Genomic DNA, 12,965 nt, shown 5'->3' on the forward strand with positions numbered 1-12,965 from the left:
ATCTCGACTGGGATGCGTGGATCTAATTTTGCTTCCACTCAGATTAAGATTTTCCAGCTTTCGCAAAATAGAATCACTTTTTGGCAAAGCTCTTTTTTCAGTAGATGTTCTAGCCGTCGGATTTGACCGCTTTAAAAGCAATCAAATATGCGTGACTCGATGTCATTAAGCCGAATGATTGCCTGAAATGATGCTGACATAATTCTCGTTGGCTGCCTTAAGCAGGGTCGTCTTCTTGGGTTTCCTGTTCGTCTCTAAATGCTAACGCAATGCTAACCATAATGACAAGTGGCATTTTACGAGGCGGTGATCTGGTCATTAAAATCACACACACACACACAAAAATGAAGAATAGGGGAAATGCTTAGAACATTATTATATCCATCTATTTCTTTGCATTTGATGTGAAGGAAACCTAACTTAATTTCAGTTTTGCCTGATGGGTTCTATACTTCCTGTCCGCAAAAACTGTAACTCAGTGGTGATTTAAATAATAGTCAACTGTTCGCTGACCAATCAAAGTGCAGCTCTGTGCCAATTAAAACTAATTATCAATCAGACACAAAGCTAAACCTAATCTCTATACATGGGTAGCAGTCTCGTCTGGCTGGCGTCTATCTAATAAATTGTGTAATTGTGGCACTAATTAGCATTTGCTGCATTTGTTGCATTTGTGTGCAAAACATTTTAAATTATGACATTCGTGCCATATAGAAGAGATAAAATTTACGAGCGGACATGACTTTCATGCTCCACCGACAGGCAATGTTGACTAGCAGCCCGAATAAACGAATAAAACAACTAAGTCGGCCAAACAGTTGAACTTGAACTCAAGCTAAAACCAACAGAGATAGTTATAAAGAAAACGCAAATTAGTTAGCAATTTGTTACGCAATTATGCGCCAAAGTTTTTCCGTGCCACTAAGTATACTCTAAGATCAAGGTCGGCCCGCAAGTGAAGTCACCCGGATCCGGATACGGATCCGAACCACTGGTAAATAGAAAAACAAAGCCATGGGTGGCTTTCCTGCAGGGAGCCGCCCCTCATTTGTGCGTAAATGTGGCAACACACGCGCGTATAATTAGGCGTGTCAATGCCGACGCTTAAAGCCATTTTCATGCCTTATCAGCGCCGGCTTCGACATGAGAATTAATTGCTGCCATTTTGATATGCAAAAAGTGCAAAGTACCTGGCAAAACAAAAAAAAAATTGCACTACAAAGAGGCCTAAAATAAGAAGCCACAGCAAAAAGAAAAACAACCAAGGAAGAAACCATTTTGGGATTACTCTAAAAACTATAACAAATTCCAGAAATAATTTCATACGCTTTCTATGTCATATTCAATGAAAATGAAGATTAATGGTATCTAACTTTATAATCTGCAACTAGAGCATTATTGCTCATGGTCAACAGTATTAAGCTCATTCTTGCTGAAAGCATAATACCCTCCTTGAAGGGTATTAAAAAAACGGAACGAAAAACTGGCAACGCTTATCAACTGACGCTGATCTCCAACTGGTGCGACGCCCGGCCCAAGTCGGCAGATTGAAGTTGGTGTCGGTTTTTGGCTTTGGTTTCGGCCTGGAAGCGGGACAAGAAGGCGGCTGTTGTTGGAGATGGAGCTGTTGTTGGAGCTGCAGTTGGAGATGGAGGCAGTGCCGTTTGGGGCTTTTGAGGACAGGCGGCATTAAGCGCCGACAACGCTACCGCCTCGGATCCCAAAGCCCGAGCTGAGACTGTGACGGCGTTGCTACGTGGGCACAATCTATTTTATCCGTTTTAATGATCTGCCCCAGTTAGCGAAACGAAAGGGAGCAGCCGCCGCTGGTGAACGTGCCTGGCTAAGCTGGAGCGGACCAACGAGCACCAGTCGATCCAACTCAGTGCTGTATTTGCGCCGTCTTGTTGTTTTTTGGCGCTGGCCAAGTGGAAATAAATTTTAGCACTCGGCTGGAGAGGTTCACTCCATTTTTATTGCGAGACAAATGCATTAGAAGGATCGATGGCTATATGTGCAGCAATACCCACTCTCTCTCGCCGCGTGTGTATATTTCATTTTTCAATAGTCATTGCATAACTGGACTTTTGCGATGCGTTAACGAAGCCATCGCCTTCGCCATCGCCATCGAACGCGTTTGGGTTATGAACATGAAATAATGCGCCACGGAGTCTAAAACAGGTGTTGCCACAAAGTACCGTTAGATGCATAAAAAGGAAATAAATGGCCAAGTGCGAAACAGGAAAACAGGTAGATCCACCTGCAGCCAAACACACCACTGCACACCACTGCAACACGCAAAATGTGTCTCTGAGCCGGCAAAGAGTGGGTTTGTCAGGCCAAGAGCAGTGTGATTTGTTACTAAGTTTATTGGGTGAACTTCATTTAGAAACTGGATTTACATAACGCCAGGGGACACCTCGAATCCCATGGAAAATCTGGGCGTTACACGATGGAAGACTTTCCTGTTCAAGAAGATTTAAGACTTCCATTATCATACTACTTGTAATGGGATCGTAAATAATGCCTGCATTTGATATGCAAACATATTAAACCCGAGCTAAAATGCTATAGTCGAGTTCCCCGACTATCAGATACTCGTTCTCAGCTAGTGAAAGTGCAAACGAGAAATTTTTTGGAATATTGGAACATATTTTTCAAAAATGCCACTTCAAAAACCAATTAAGATAGGTTGAGTTATGGACTCTGGAAATTCAGCCATGGAATATTATTTAATTTTTTTGAATTCTACAACATTATAAAATTTGAAAAAATTACAAAAAAAAAAAAATTTCCAAATTTAAATGCAGATTATTAGAGAATTACTCCACAAACATTAAAAGGTATGCCACTTCAAAATCCGATTAAGATAAGTTGAGTTATGGACTTTAGAACTTTAGCCTTGGGTCATTTTTGAATTTCTACAATATCCTCACATCAGAAAAATGCCAAAAAAATTGAGAAAAATTTAATTTCCAAATTTGAATGCAGATTTTTAGAGAATTGCTCCAGAAACATTTAGAGGTATGCCACTTCAATATCCGATAAAGATAAGTTGAGTTATGGACTTTAGAACTTTAGCCTTGGGTCATTTTTGAATTTCTACAACATCCTCACATCAGAAAAATGACAAAAATATTGAGAAAAATTAAATTTCCAAATTTAAATGCAGATTTTTAGAGAATTGCTCCAGAAACATTTAGAGGTATGCCACTTCAACATCCGATAAAGATAAGTTGAGTTATGGACTTTAGAACTTTAGCCTTGGGTCATTTTTGAATTTCTACAACATCCTCACATCAGAAAAATTACAAAAATATTGAGAAAAATTAAATTTCCAAATTTGAATGGAGATTTTTAGAGAATTGCTCCAGAAACATTTAGAGGTATGCTACTTCAAAATCCGATTAATATAAGTAGAGTTATGGACTTTAGAACTTCAGTTTTGGGACATTTTTGAATTTCTACAGCATTATAACATCAGAAAAATGACAAAAAAATTCAGAAAATTAAATTTCCAAATTTGAATGCAGATTTTTAGAGAATTGCTCCAGAAACATTTAGAGGTATGCTACTTTAAAATCCGATTAATATAAGTAGAGTTATGGACTTTAGAACTTCAGTCTTGGGACATTTTTGAATTTCTACAGCATTATAACATCAGAAAAGTGACAAAAATATTGAGAAAAATTAAATTTCCAAATTTGAATGGAGATTTTTAGAGAATTGCTCCAGAAACATTTAGAGGTATGCTACTTCAAAATCCGATTAATATAAGTAGAGTTATGGACTTTAGAACTTCAGTCTTGGGACATTTTTGAATTTCTACAGCATTATAACATCAGAAAAGTGACAAAAATATTGAGAAAAATTAAATTTCCAAATTTGAATACAGATTTTTAGAGAATTGCTCCAGAAACATTTAGAGGTATGCTACTTCAAAATCCGATTAATATAAGTAGAGTTATGGACTTTAGAACTTCAGTTTTGGGACATTTTTGAATTTCTACAGCATTATAACATCAGAAAAATGACAAAAAAATTCAGAAAATTAAATTTCCAAATTTGAATGCAGATTTTTAGAGAATTGCTCCAGAAACATTTAGAGGTATGCTACTTCAAAATCCGATTAATATAAGTAGAGTTATGGACTTTAGAACTTTAGTCTTGGGACATTTTTGAATTTCTACAGCATTATAACATCAGAAAAATGACAAAAAAATTCAGAAAATTAAATTTCCAAATTTGAATGCAGATTTTTAGAGAATTGCTCCAGAAACATTTAGAGGTATGCTACTTCAAAATCCGATTAATATAAGTAGAGTTATGGACTTTAAAACTTCAGTCTTGGGACATTTTTGAATTTCTACAGCATTATAACATCAGAAAAGTGACAAAAAAATTCAGATAATTAAATTTCCAAATTTGAATGCAGATTTTCATTTAGAGAATTGCTCTGCAAACATTTAGAGGTATGCCACGTCAAAATCCGATTAAGATAAGTTGAGTTATGAACTTAAGAACTTTAGTCTTGGGACCTTTTTAAATTTTTTGGAATTTCTACAATACCATCACATCAGAAAAATTACAAAATAATTTAGAAAAAATAAATTTTCAAATTTTAATGCAAATTTGTAGAGAATTATGCCAGAAACATTCAGAGGTATGCCACTTCAAAATCCGATTAAGATAGGTTGAGTTATGGACTTTAGAACTTCAGCCTTGGGACATTTTTAATTTTTTTGAATTTCTACAACATCATAACATCAGAAAAACGTTTCTTTCTGTCTGTTATGTACTTTTCAACGAATCTAGTATTCCCTTTTACTCTACGAGTACGGTTTATAATATTCCTGTCAATTATCTAAACACATGCTGACGCAATCTGATACTCTATCTATATCATATGTTGAATTATGCAATCAGCTACTGGTGCCGCATACAATAATTGTGTATTTAAGAGCATTCGCCTTGGGAAATGGAGTGCGTGCCCCTGATGAAGGTGCAACTATTCCACGCAAATGCGCAGATGGCGAGTGAAACTTTCTCAGCGCATTTAAAACTAATTCAGATGGTTACTGACAATTGGAAGTGCTAGTTGCTTCGGGTTTTGGTTCTGGGTCTCCCGAGGAGGGCCCTGTCCCCAATGCAGCATGGCGAGCGCAATCATGCCATCGTGAATAATATGCGAGAAAAAGTTCTATAGAAAAGAATTAGATAATGCGACTGAAATGCGATGCCGGCGTTACACGTCGCTGCTCAGAATTTATGCATGCCTGCCGCTGGATGGGATCTTGCCATTTTGTGACTGGGACTCTCCTCCCGGCTCCTCCATATCACTCGTCACATGTAATCTAGAATCTTGGCAACGTCTTCATACGTAGCGGGGTAATGTCAGAGTGTCTGTGAAATTTGCGCTCGTTATCGCATTGCATCGTATGCAGGTGGGGCGTGGCATGGGCTCCTCCCTCCAACATTGCACACCTCTTCATCCTACTCCGCTGGGAGTGTTGAAAGTTCTGGCGTGTCCATGTACGGGGTCAGATTACATGACACTGATCCCCCGTCTAACAGACAGCGTGTGTGTTGCATGGCGCGAAAGCATTGCCACAAATGCTGTGGATTTTATTGTTCGGTTTCCCCGATCCATCCGCATCATTATCACCGCCATCATCATCTCCTATTGGAAGTGAACTACTTGCGATGGGTTCAAACAGAGTTTGAGAAGCTCGAGTTGGAAAGATAACTTTTTAGTACACTTTCCTAGTTATTATTGCTGCTCACGACGTTGTTCTTGTTTTCGATTCGTTCTTCTTTGGCCTTAGCGATGCCGTAATGTGCTTTTATTACGTAACATTAAACGAAGTCCAATTACGACAGCCGGTTTCTCGCTGTCATATACTCTCCAAGTCGTAATCGTTCTCGCTCATATGGAGGAACAGGTGCGCCAGCACACGTAGAGTTCTATCTTCTAGCTTTTTGGGCCCCTGCTGTGCGGCACTTAGTCTAACGAGCGAATGGAACCGACCTCAGGATTAAAACTGTAGCGCAGATCGACGGAAACTGATTGAGATATTTCGGAATTCGTTTGGCCAAGAGATCCAAAACATCCAGATAGCTCCAGCCTGGGATTAGTTTGCCCGCCCGTGGCTCTCTAATCCGCTCTAGCCTTGCCACAATACATCCAAGTGTAATCGCTACACGGTCATTATTATTACCTCGCAGATAAGTATTACTCTATTCTGGCTGAGAAAGCTTTCATATTATTGTCTGGCGCGTCTTTTGTTACATTTTCAGCTTTGGAGGCTGGGCACTCGAGACGTCTATTTGCTGGGAATGGCACAAACCGTTAGGTCAAACTACATAAAGCCTTTAGTCTGGGCTAAAAAGAGACGTTGACGGAAGTACAAAACGGCAAACAACAATCATCTGTACGATGCTTGGTTGGCTGGTCAGTCATTATGCTAACTAATACAATGAAACTAAGACGGAGGCTGTGTACTAAGGTTACACAGAAAAAATCACTAGATGAGTCTTTCGTTTGATATAAAGAATGAAATTGTTAGAACATTGCATTTGATAAAACAGAACGCCACCTATCCATATAACATGACATTAGGTTCCATAGATTGATAAGTAGTTCTTGAGTAGATCCTTGCCTAATTTAACTTGTATACTATTTACACACTATTCAAATATCTCAGTGTACAACTTACCTTCACAATGGAAGCCATTGCCGCGATAGCCCGGAAAGCAGGTACACGTGAAGCTGCCCAGTGTGTTTGTGCAATGGGCGAACACGTCGCACGGCCGCTGTTTGCATTCGTTCTCATCTGGGGGCAGAAATTGGAGAGTTAGCAGGGGATTTTAACGGTTATGTAAGTTAAGACCAGAACAGACACAATCAGACTCACCTTTGTCCACGCAATTGCAGCCGCCGTAGCCGTCATTGCAATGGCAGACGCCGTTCAAACACGCGCCATGTGTGCACTTGGTGCCATCCTTATCACAGTCATCTGCGGAAAATACACGATCGGGGGTTAGGCAAACCCATTAAGCTTTCAAGCGATTCCCGGTTAGATACTCACTTGTGCATTTGAGCTCTTTGCTCAACTCATCGGCACCCAGAAAGCAATCTTGGGTACCGTCGCATAGTTTCGATAGGTTGAATAGCTGCAAATATTCGGTGGACTCGTTGACTTGGCAGCCAAAGTAGCCATTCTCGAGGTTCAGGTAGAAGACCTCGCCGCGAAACCGACTATTCGCCCTCAAGTTTGTCTTGAATGGTTGCGGTTGTTGTGAATATTGTGAATGTACCTGCAAGCACACGATACAAATAAATTAGTTAATGGCCAGTTACTGCTATTAACCCAATTTAAACAGGATGCTTATTTGTATATGTATATTTAAAGCTAATTGAAGGCACAATATATAGCAATGACCTGCTCAAAACGGCTTTTGATCTCATTTGGAAAATTTCTGGGAAATATATAATAAGATTCGGTATAACCAAGAATAATGTATACATATATACGGAACCTGCTACTGACACCAGCATTTTGTAGAAGGAAAGATAGTAGCGATCCCCAATCCGCCCCAACAAAGGGTTAAACCTTTTCCAAATGCCAACCTTCGCTGCAACCTCATTTCGTTGATGATAGTATTTAGGGTTCCCCAGCTGGTTCGCTAAACTAATTTAGATTCAAATTAGATACAGCGAGCTTAGCAGGCGTAGCACCGGCAGCGCTTCTTCAGATTTCTCAACCCGATGTGGTCCATATGGGCACGACCCGATCGTACAGAAACGAGTATTATATGTAGATACACCGGTCCATTCTCTACTATACTGTGTTGTTCCGCCGCCACTTAATTGTTACACTTGGCTGATTTTACTTTTAGCAAAACAAAAGTTGTTCGCCGCTTGCCATATTTTCTTGGCCAAAACTCTGGCGACTGGCGGCTGGTTCGTTTGTGTGTTTCTGCTGGCAGTATTAGATAGCTGGCTGCGAAACAAGTTTGTCACTTAAGACCTTTTTGTGCTCCAGCAAAAATGAATTAAAACTAGTTTCTATACATGTACCTATTGTCGCATTGCCCGTTTTGATACATATGTATGTGATCGTACTTCTATTTTTGTAGCCTGTTCAGTTCGACTTCCTACGCTCAAATATAGTTATTAAGTGGTTAGATCAGATTTGGAAGCAGATAAATATTTGTAAAACAAGATTGGTGGTGATTTCTTCAATAAATATCAGAATGAGTGCCCAAAGTTCATGCATTCTCTTTTAGTGATTACTATTGAGCAACAAAACTTTATAACTTGCTCTTAGAAGTGAGCACTTTAATGATTAAACCTATAGTAACGATTTCTTTTTAAGGCTTGATTATTTAAGTATTGTACGTTTGTATTGATTTATAGTACACTCTATGCATGTTATTCAAGGCTTTCTTTCAATAAAAAAATAAAAATGTATACTATCAATATGGGTTTATTTTGTCCGTTGCCTTAAAGTCTTTTCCTTATTATGCCATTAAATACAGAGTTCTTTGTCTCAATTAAGTAGAAGGTTCCCCTCTGCTATTTATTTTCCCCAGTTTCCTTATGTAAGGCCAATTTTCTCTGCCTTTGTTTGTGGGCGCCTAATGAGCCCAGGGAGGCCATAAAAAGGCAGCTTAAATTGCTCTACGACCCCGCCATGGAAGGTGTGAACATGAGGCACTGGCTGTCAAGTTCAAGTTTAGCCGCGAATTGTTTTAGGCAGATTCTTATCGGGAGGAAGACGATGGAGGCGGGCTCTCTTGTAGAACTCTATGTGGCTGCGGCTGTGGCTGTGGCTTTTCAATTGCTTTGTACCCACTTCACTTCACGCCATGCAACGCTAACGGCCTTGCTAAACAATAGATTCCGCCGACTCTGCGACTTTTATCAATTGACAGGCGGCACAATGAGCACCACATGCACTCAACTGAGGCAGCAATACTCGCAGTGTGCTGCAACAATTAAAGGCGTGCGAGCAAAGATGTGCGCAGCCCATGGGGATGCTGATGCTACACACTGATCCAACTGATGCCTCCTCTACTGAAAATGACGATAATGATGATGATGATGCGGCTGCTGAACGGCAAAAGCTCCCATGACATTGAGCGGCATATGCCAGCGACTACAATGCGCAATTTTTCGTTGCCAGGCTTGTTAACAGGCGCAATGACAACGGCAGACAGATGACGACGTTGCACGTCAACGCTCAAGTGCACATCCGTTATAACTGTCAATGGGTATTAACTTGGCTGTATTTGGGAAAACCAAACTACTGCCATATATTTTATTTAAGAATTATTTTCTTTTTCATTCCGACACATCCTAACTGGACTGAAATTTAGTAATAATTTACTTTTTACAAAAATAATAAATCTCTGAGGCTAACAATTCACGAAAAAAGGTGTTTATAACATAAGCAGCATAACCTTTTTATTTTTAAGCAGGGAGTGGTAAGTTCATACAAGTCTACCTTACCCGCGCAAACCATTTGTAAAAATTGTCCTCAGAACAACAAAGTATTCGTCAACCGGCAAGTTTGTTGCCTGAGTTTTTTGTTTGAAAAACTCACAATTAATTATGATCCCATCTAGCTAATCAAATGAATTATGACTGCCTCGCATAAATCAAGTTCCAACGCACGAAAGAAAGCAAATATCCGTAAACAAAATCTTGCCATGGATCCATTGACAGAGTGTCGCAAAGAAAACCACAAACGGGAGAGAGAGGAGTCAATGAACTTGGCTTTAGACTTAGGGAATTCTCTTGGCCAATTTCTCAAAGCCCCTCGGAGTTCCCTCATTTACACCGGACACCCTTTCCCCTCTCACCAACTGCATAAATCGATGACTATCAAAGCGTTTTTACAGCTAATGCGGCTATTTTTATTCATTACGTTTTCTTGGCTTTCTTCCATCGATTGGCTCCGTTTGGTTGAGTTCCTCGGCCAGTCGTTGACCGCAGACGCTGTGATTCTGCTCTTCCGTTGGCCCTATCATTACTAGTCAGTCTTTCTAGCCTGGTTTTCTTCTGTATGGCTTGAAATTCATCTCTGGCTGCCAAATTGTTTCCCCAGCATCATCGTTTCCTCTCATTCTCCTGCAGAGTTCACAGCTAGCTGTTAGTTTTAATAAATAGATATGTTCTCGCTATGCCCAAGTCATTTTGCAGTAACTTCTTTTTATGGCTCATTTGCATGAGACCAGTCCGAATACCGTTAGGTCATCAAAGGTTCCAGCATCGTTATAATTTGTTTCCTCTACTTCGCTCTCGGATTCTATATTATATCGCATCATAATAACATTTGTTAATCATTGGAGTTCTTTCACTTTTGGGATCTCTCTTGCCTTATTTGCTCAGAATAAAATTTGTTTCATAATGAGGTGGCAGCTCATAAATTTAATCATATTTCTTTCCATTCCACCGACGAGGCGAAAAGCCTTTTGTTTGAGCCTTTCGAGAACCCATAAATTAATTATGACCGCTACGCTAACTGCCGCTGGCAGCCTCTGATCTAATCCCATCGAAATTCAGGTTTAGCCCCGTCAACTTAAAACTAATTAGCTTAATAATGAGTAATGTTTATGAGGTACTTACTGCACTCGAGAGTAGTAGCACTATCCACGTGACTAGTGGCAAAAATATTTTCATTTTTGCTGCAAAGAGATCAAAGAGAAAAAAATCACACATTAATAACCATTGAAAAATCAATTACAGCATGTTGGGTAACAAAAAATAAATATAATTAAGGCCACCCGGGAATAACCACTTAAGCCATAAGACTCTTTTCGGCTCTGGCCGAAAAATAAGACAAATAGAAATAATTAACTTAAAAATGTTGGGCACGCACAAACAAAACACAATTGGCCTGGTCATCTCGAACAGGTGCCAAAAAACAATGAAGGAGGTACGAAAGACAAATGCCCAGTCGGGTAAATGACACTTGAAATTTATGCGCAAACACGAGTCTGGGTCTGGAATCCCAGGCTTATCGCTTCCTTCGTCTTTCCCTGAAAACTTATCCAACAACGGGACCGGCATAAAAAATATAGTAATGCCCGAACACCTTTGGCGAAACAGAAAATGTTTAATGGCCGCAATATTCATTGTTTGCTACCTGTTGGCGATTTTCTCACGCATTCGTTTTCCACTTTCAGTTTTGGGTTTTCAGCCCGGCGACTGATTTTCATTAGACTTTGGTCTTGGCAACGAGAAAAACGTCAAATGGGCATGGACTCCCTCTGCGCGTTAATTGCGTAGAATGACAGAAAACTGTTTTCCCCTGGAGACGCCCGGGTTTTTCGGATAACGTAATCACTTTTGTGTGAAGTCCGATAGCATCTTTATATGGTAGGTGGGAGCATTCGTGATTATGACATAAGACAGCTGGACAGGCGGAAGTGTCTGGGAAGAAGGCGTTAGTCTGCAGGTCACAAATACACAGTTGAGTTTTCACAACGAAACAATTTACATGATTGTACACAAATGTCCTATTATTAAACAGATTATAAGATTGTAAGAGTATTAGAAGTGTGCTGTTAATTCCAGTTCAGTGTAAGGTGCTAGGTTTACCTAATATGTTGCTTCCAGGAACGTCAGCCATCCTTCCTATCGAGGGCCCACTGTAACTGCAGATGGGCGTGAACAAACAACTTTCTTAGCCTGGCGTGAATGCTTTAACGTGTGTAAAAGTATTTGCCATTATCTATCTGCGAGTGCGGTAAACAGGAAAACAGCGCCTTGGGTTGGCCATAAAGCCTTCAACGGGCTAAAGGTAAAAGGCAGGCCAAGGATTGTGTTTCCCTTTTGGACCACGATTTATCTATTTCGGTTTATCAGCTAATAAACGCTTAAATAAAATACACACTCTGAGCCAAATTACATGCGCTTTGCAGTTCGCCAAGTTAGCAGAAGGAAGTTGCTTACTCTCGCAGCCGGGACTTCGCGTCTCGTTTGCTGACTTGGCCATAAAGGGCATTTTGGCCCGGGATCCGGGTCCAGAGATTTGCTCCATTCTAACGACATTTGAAGCCCGTGCAGTCGGGCGTCTTCTAATCTTGTTTTGGCCGTTTCCAGATCCAAGTCCGCGGCCCCTGGCCATTTGTGTTTGCCCATGTTCATGATCACTTAATTAAAGCTGAGCCCCCAGTGGTAGTTTTCCAACTCGGGCTTATGTTTATTGTGGCTGGGCTACGGAAAGTACTGTGTTCTCTGATGTCCGATAAATTTATGTGGCCGCGAAATGAGCGTAATTTGGTGGGTTTGGGTTGGTTCGGATTAACTGGCCGGTATTGGGGTTTCCTGGGCAGCTCCCTTTGGCTGACAAGCTGATATATGTGCGTGATAAATGTGGCAAATGCGGTTTCTTGTTTTTCCACCGATTGCAAATCACGAAGTGCAATGCGGCAGCGAAAGAAACGCGGCGCCTCCATTTGCAGCACGTATTTCAAATTTCCAAATTATCGTCAGCCACGGCAAATCGAAGGAACTCCTATCTAAGATGCTCTTAATGGCTTTCTTTCTGCTTTTAATAGTAATTGGCGGCTTTTTGCGCTTTACAATTGGACAGTTGCACAACAGAGCTTTATTGAGCAGTGATGGTAATTGCTCGATAACGCACAGGAAAGTGCGATAACAGCAGAAGTGATGCATTCAACAAGTAAAGCCATGGAACAGGCGGAATGAAACAGGAAGCCTCTTTTGAAAGCAGGATTTCGAGATAATTAACCTATTAAGCAAACTCATTATTTAACGAACTCTTCGCCCAACAACCCAAAGCTCAATTCGACTTAAGCTAACGGCACCGCCGGCTTGATATCTACGCACGAATGTCCGTAGATCTAATCTAAATATTTATACAATGTCAAATCATTTTTGAATGAAGGCCAAACAACCGCCGGTCACTTGAGTTTTATAAGAGTTGGAGGTA

General features: G+C 40.4%; 1 protein-coding gene across 1 annotated transcript in view; it reads right to left on the reverse strand.

Moving 5' to 3' along the window:
* The window catches only part of LOC6543522, a 113,633-nt gene that overhangs the window by 85,037 nt on the left and 15,631 nt on the right, over nucleotides 1-12,965 (reverse strand). Inside the window, exons 2-5 of the mRNA XM_026979451.1 lie at nucleotides 10,634-10,692; nucleotides 7,089-7,317; nucleotides 6,915-7,016; nucleotides 6,717-6,833 (exon numbers count right to left, since the gene is read on the reverse strand). Coding sequence (XP_026835252.1) covers nucleotides 6,717-6,833; nucleotides 6,915-7,016; nucleotides 7,089-7,317; nucleotides 10,634-10,687 — 502 coding nt within the window. The 5' untranslated portion in view covers nucleotides 10,688-10,692. The remainder of the gene's footprint in view (nucleotides 1-6,716; nucleotides 6,834-6,914; nucleotides 7,017-7,088; nucleotides 7,318-10,633; nucleotides 10,693-12,965) is intronic.

Source organism: Drosophila erecta, unplaced genomic scaffold, assembly GCF_003286155.1.
Source record: "Drosophila erecta strain 14021-0224.00,06,07 unplaced genomic scaffold, DereRS2 tig00000055-arrow-pilon, whole genome shotgun sequence".
In the NCBI taxonomy this organism is placed as follows: Eukaryota; Metazoa; Arthropoda; class Insecta; order Diptera; family Drosophilidae; genus Drosophila; species Drosophila erecta.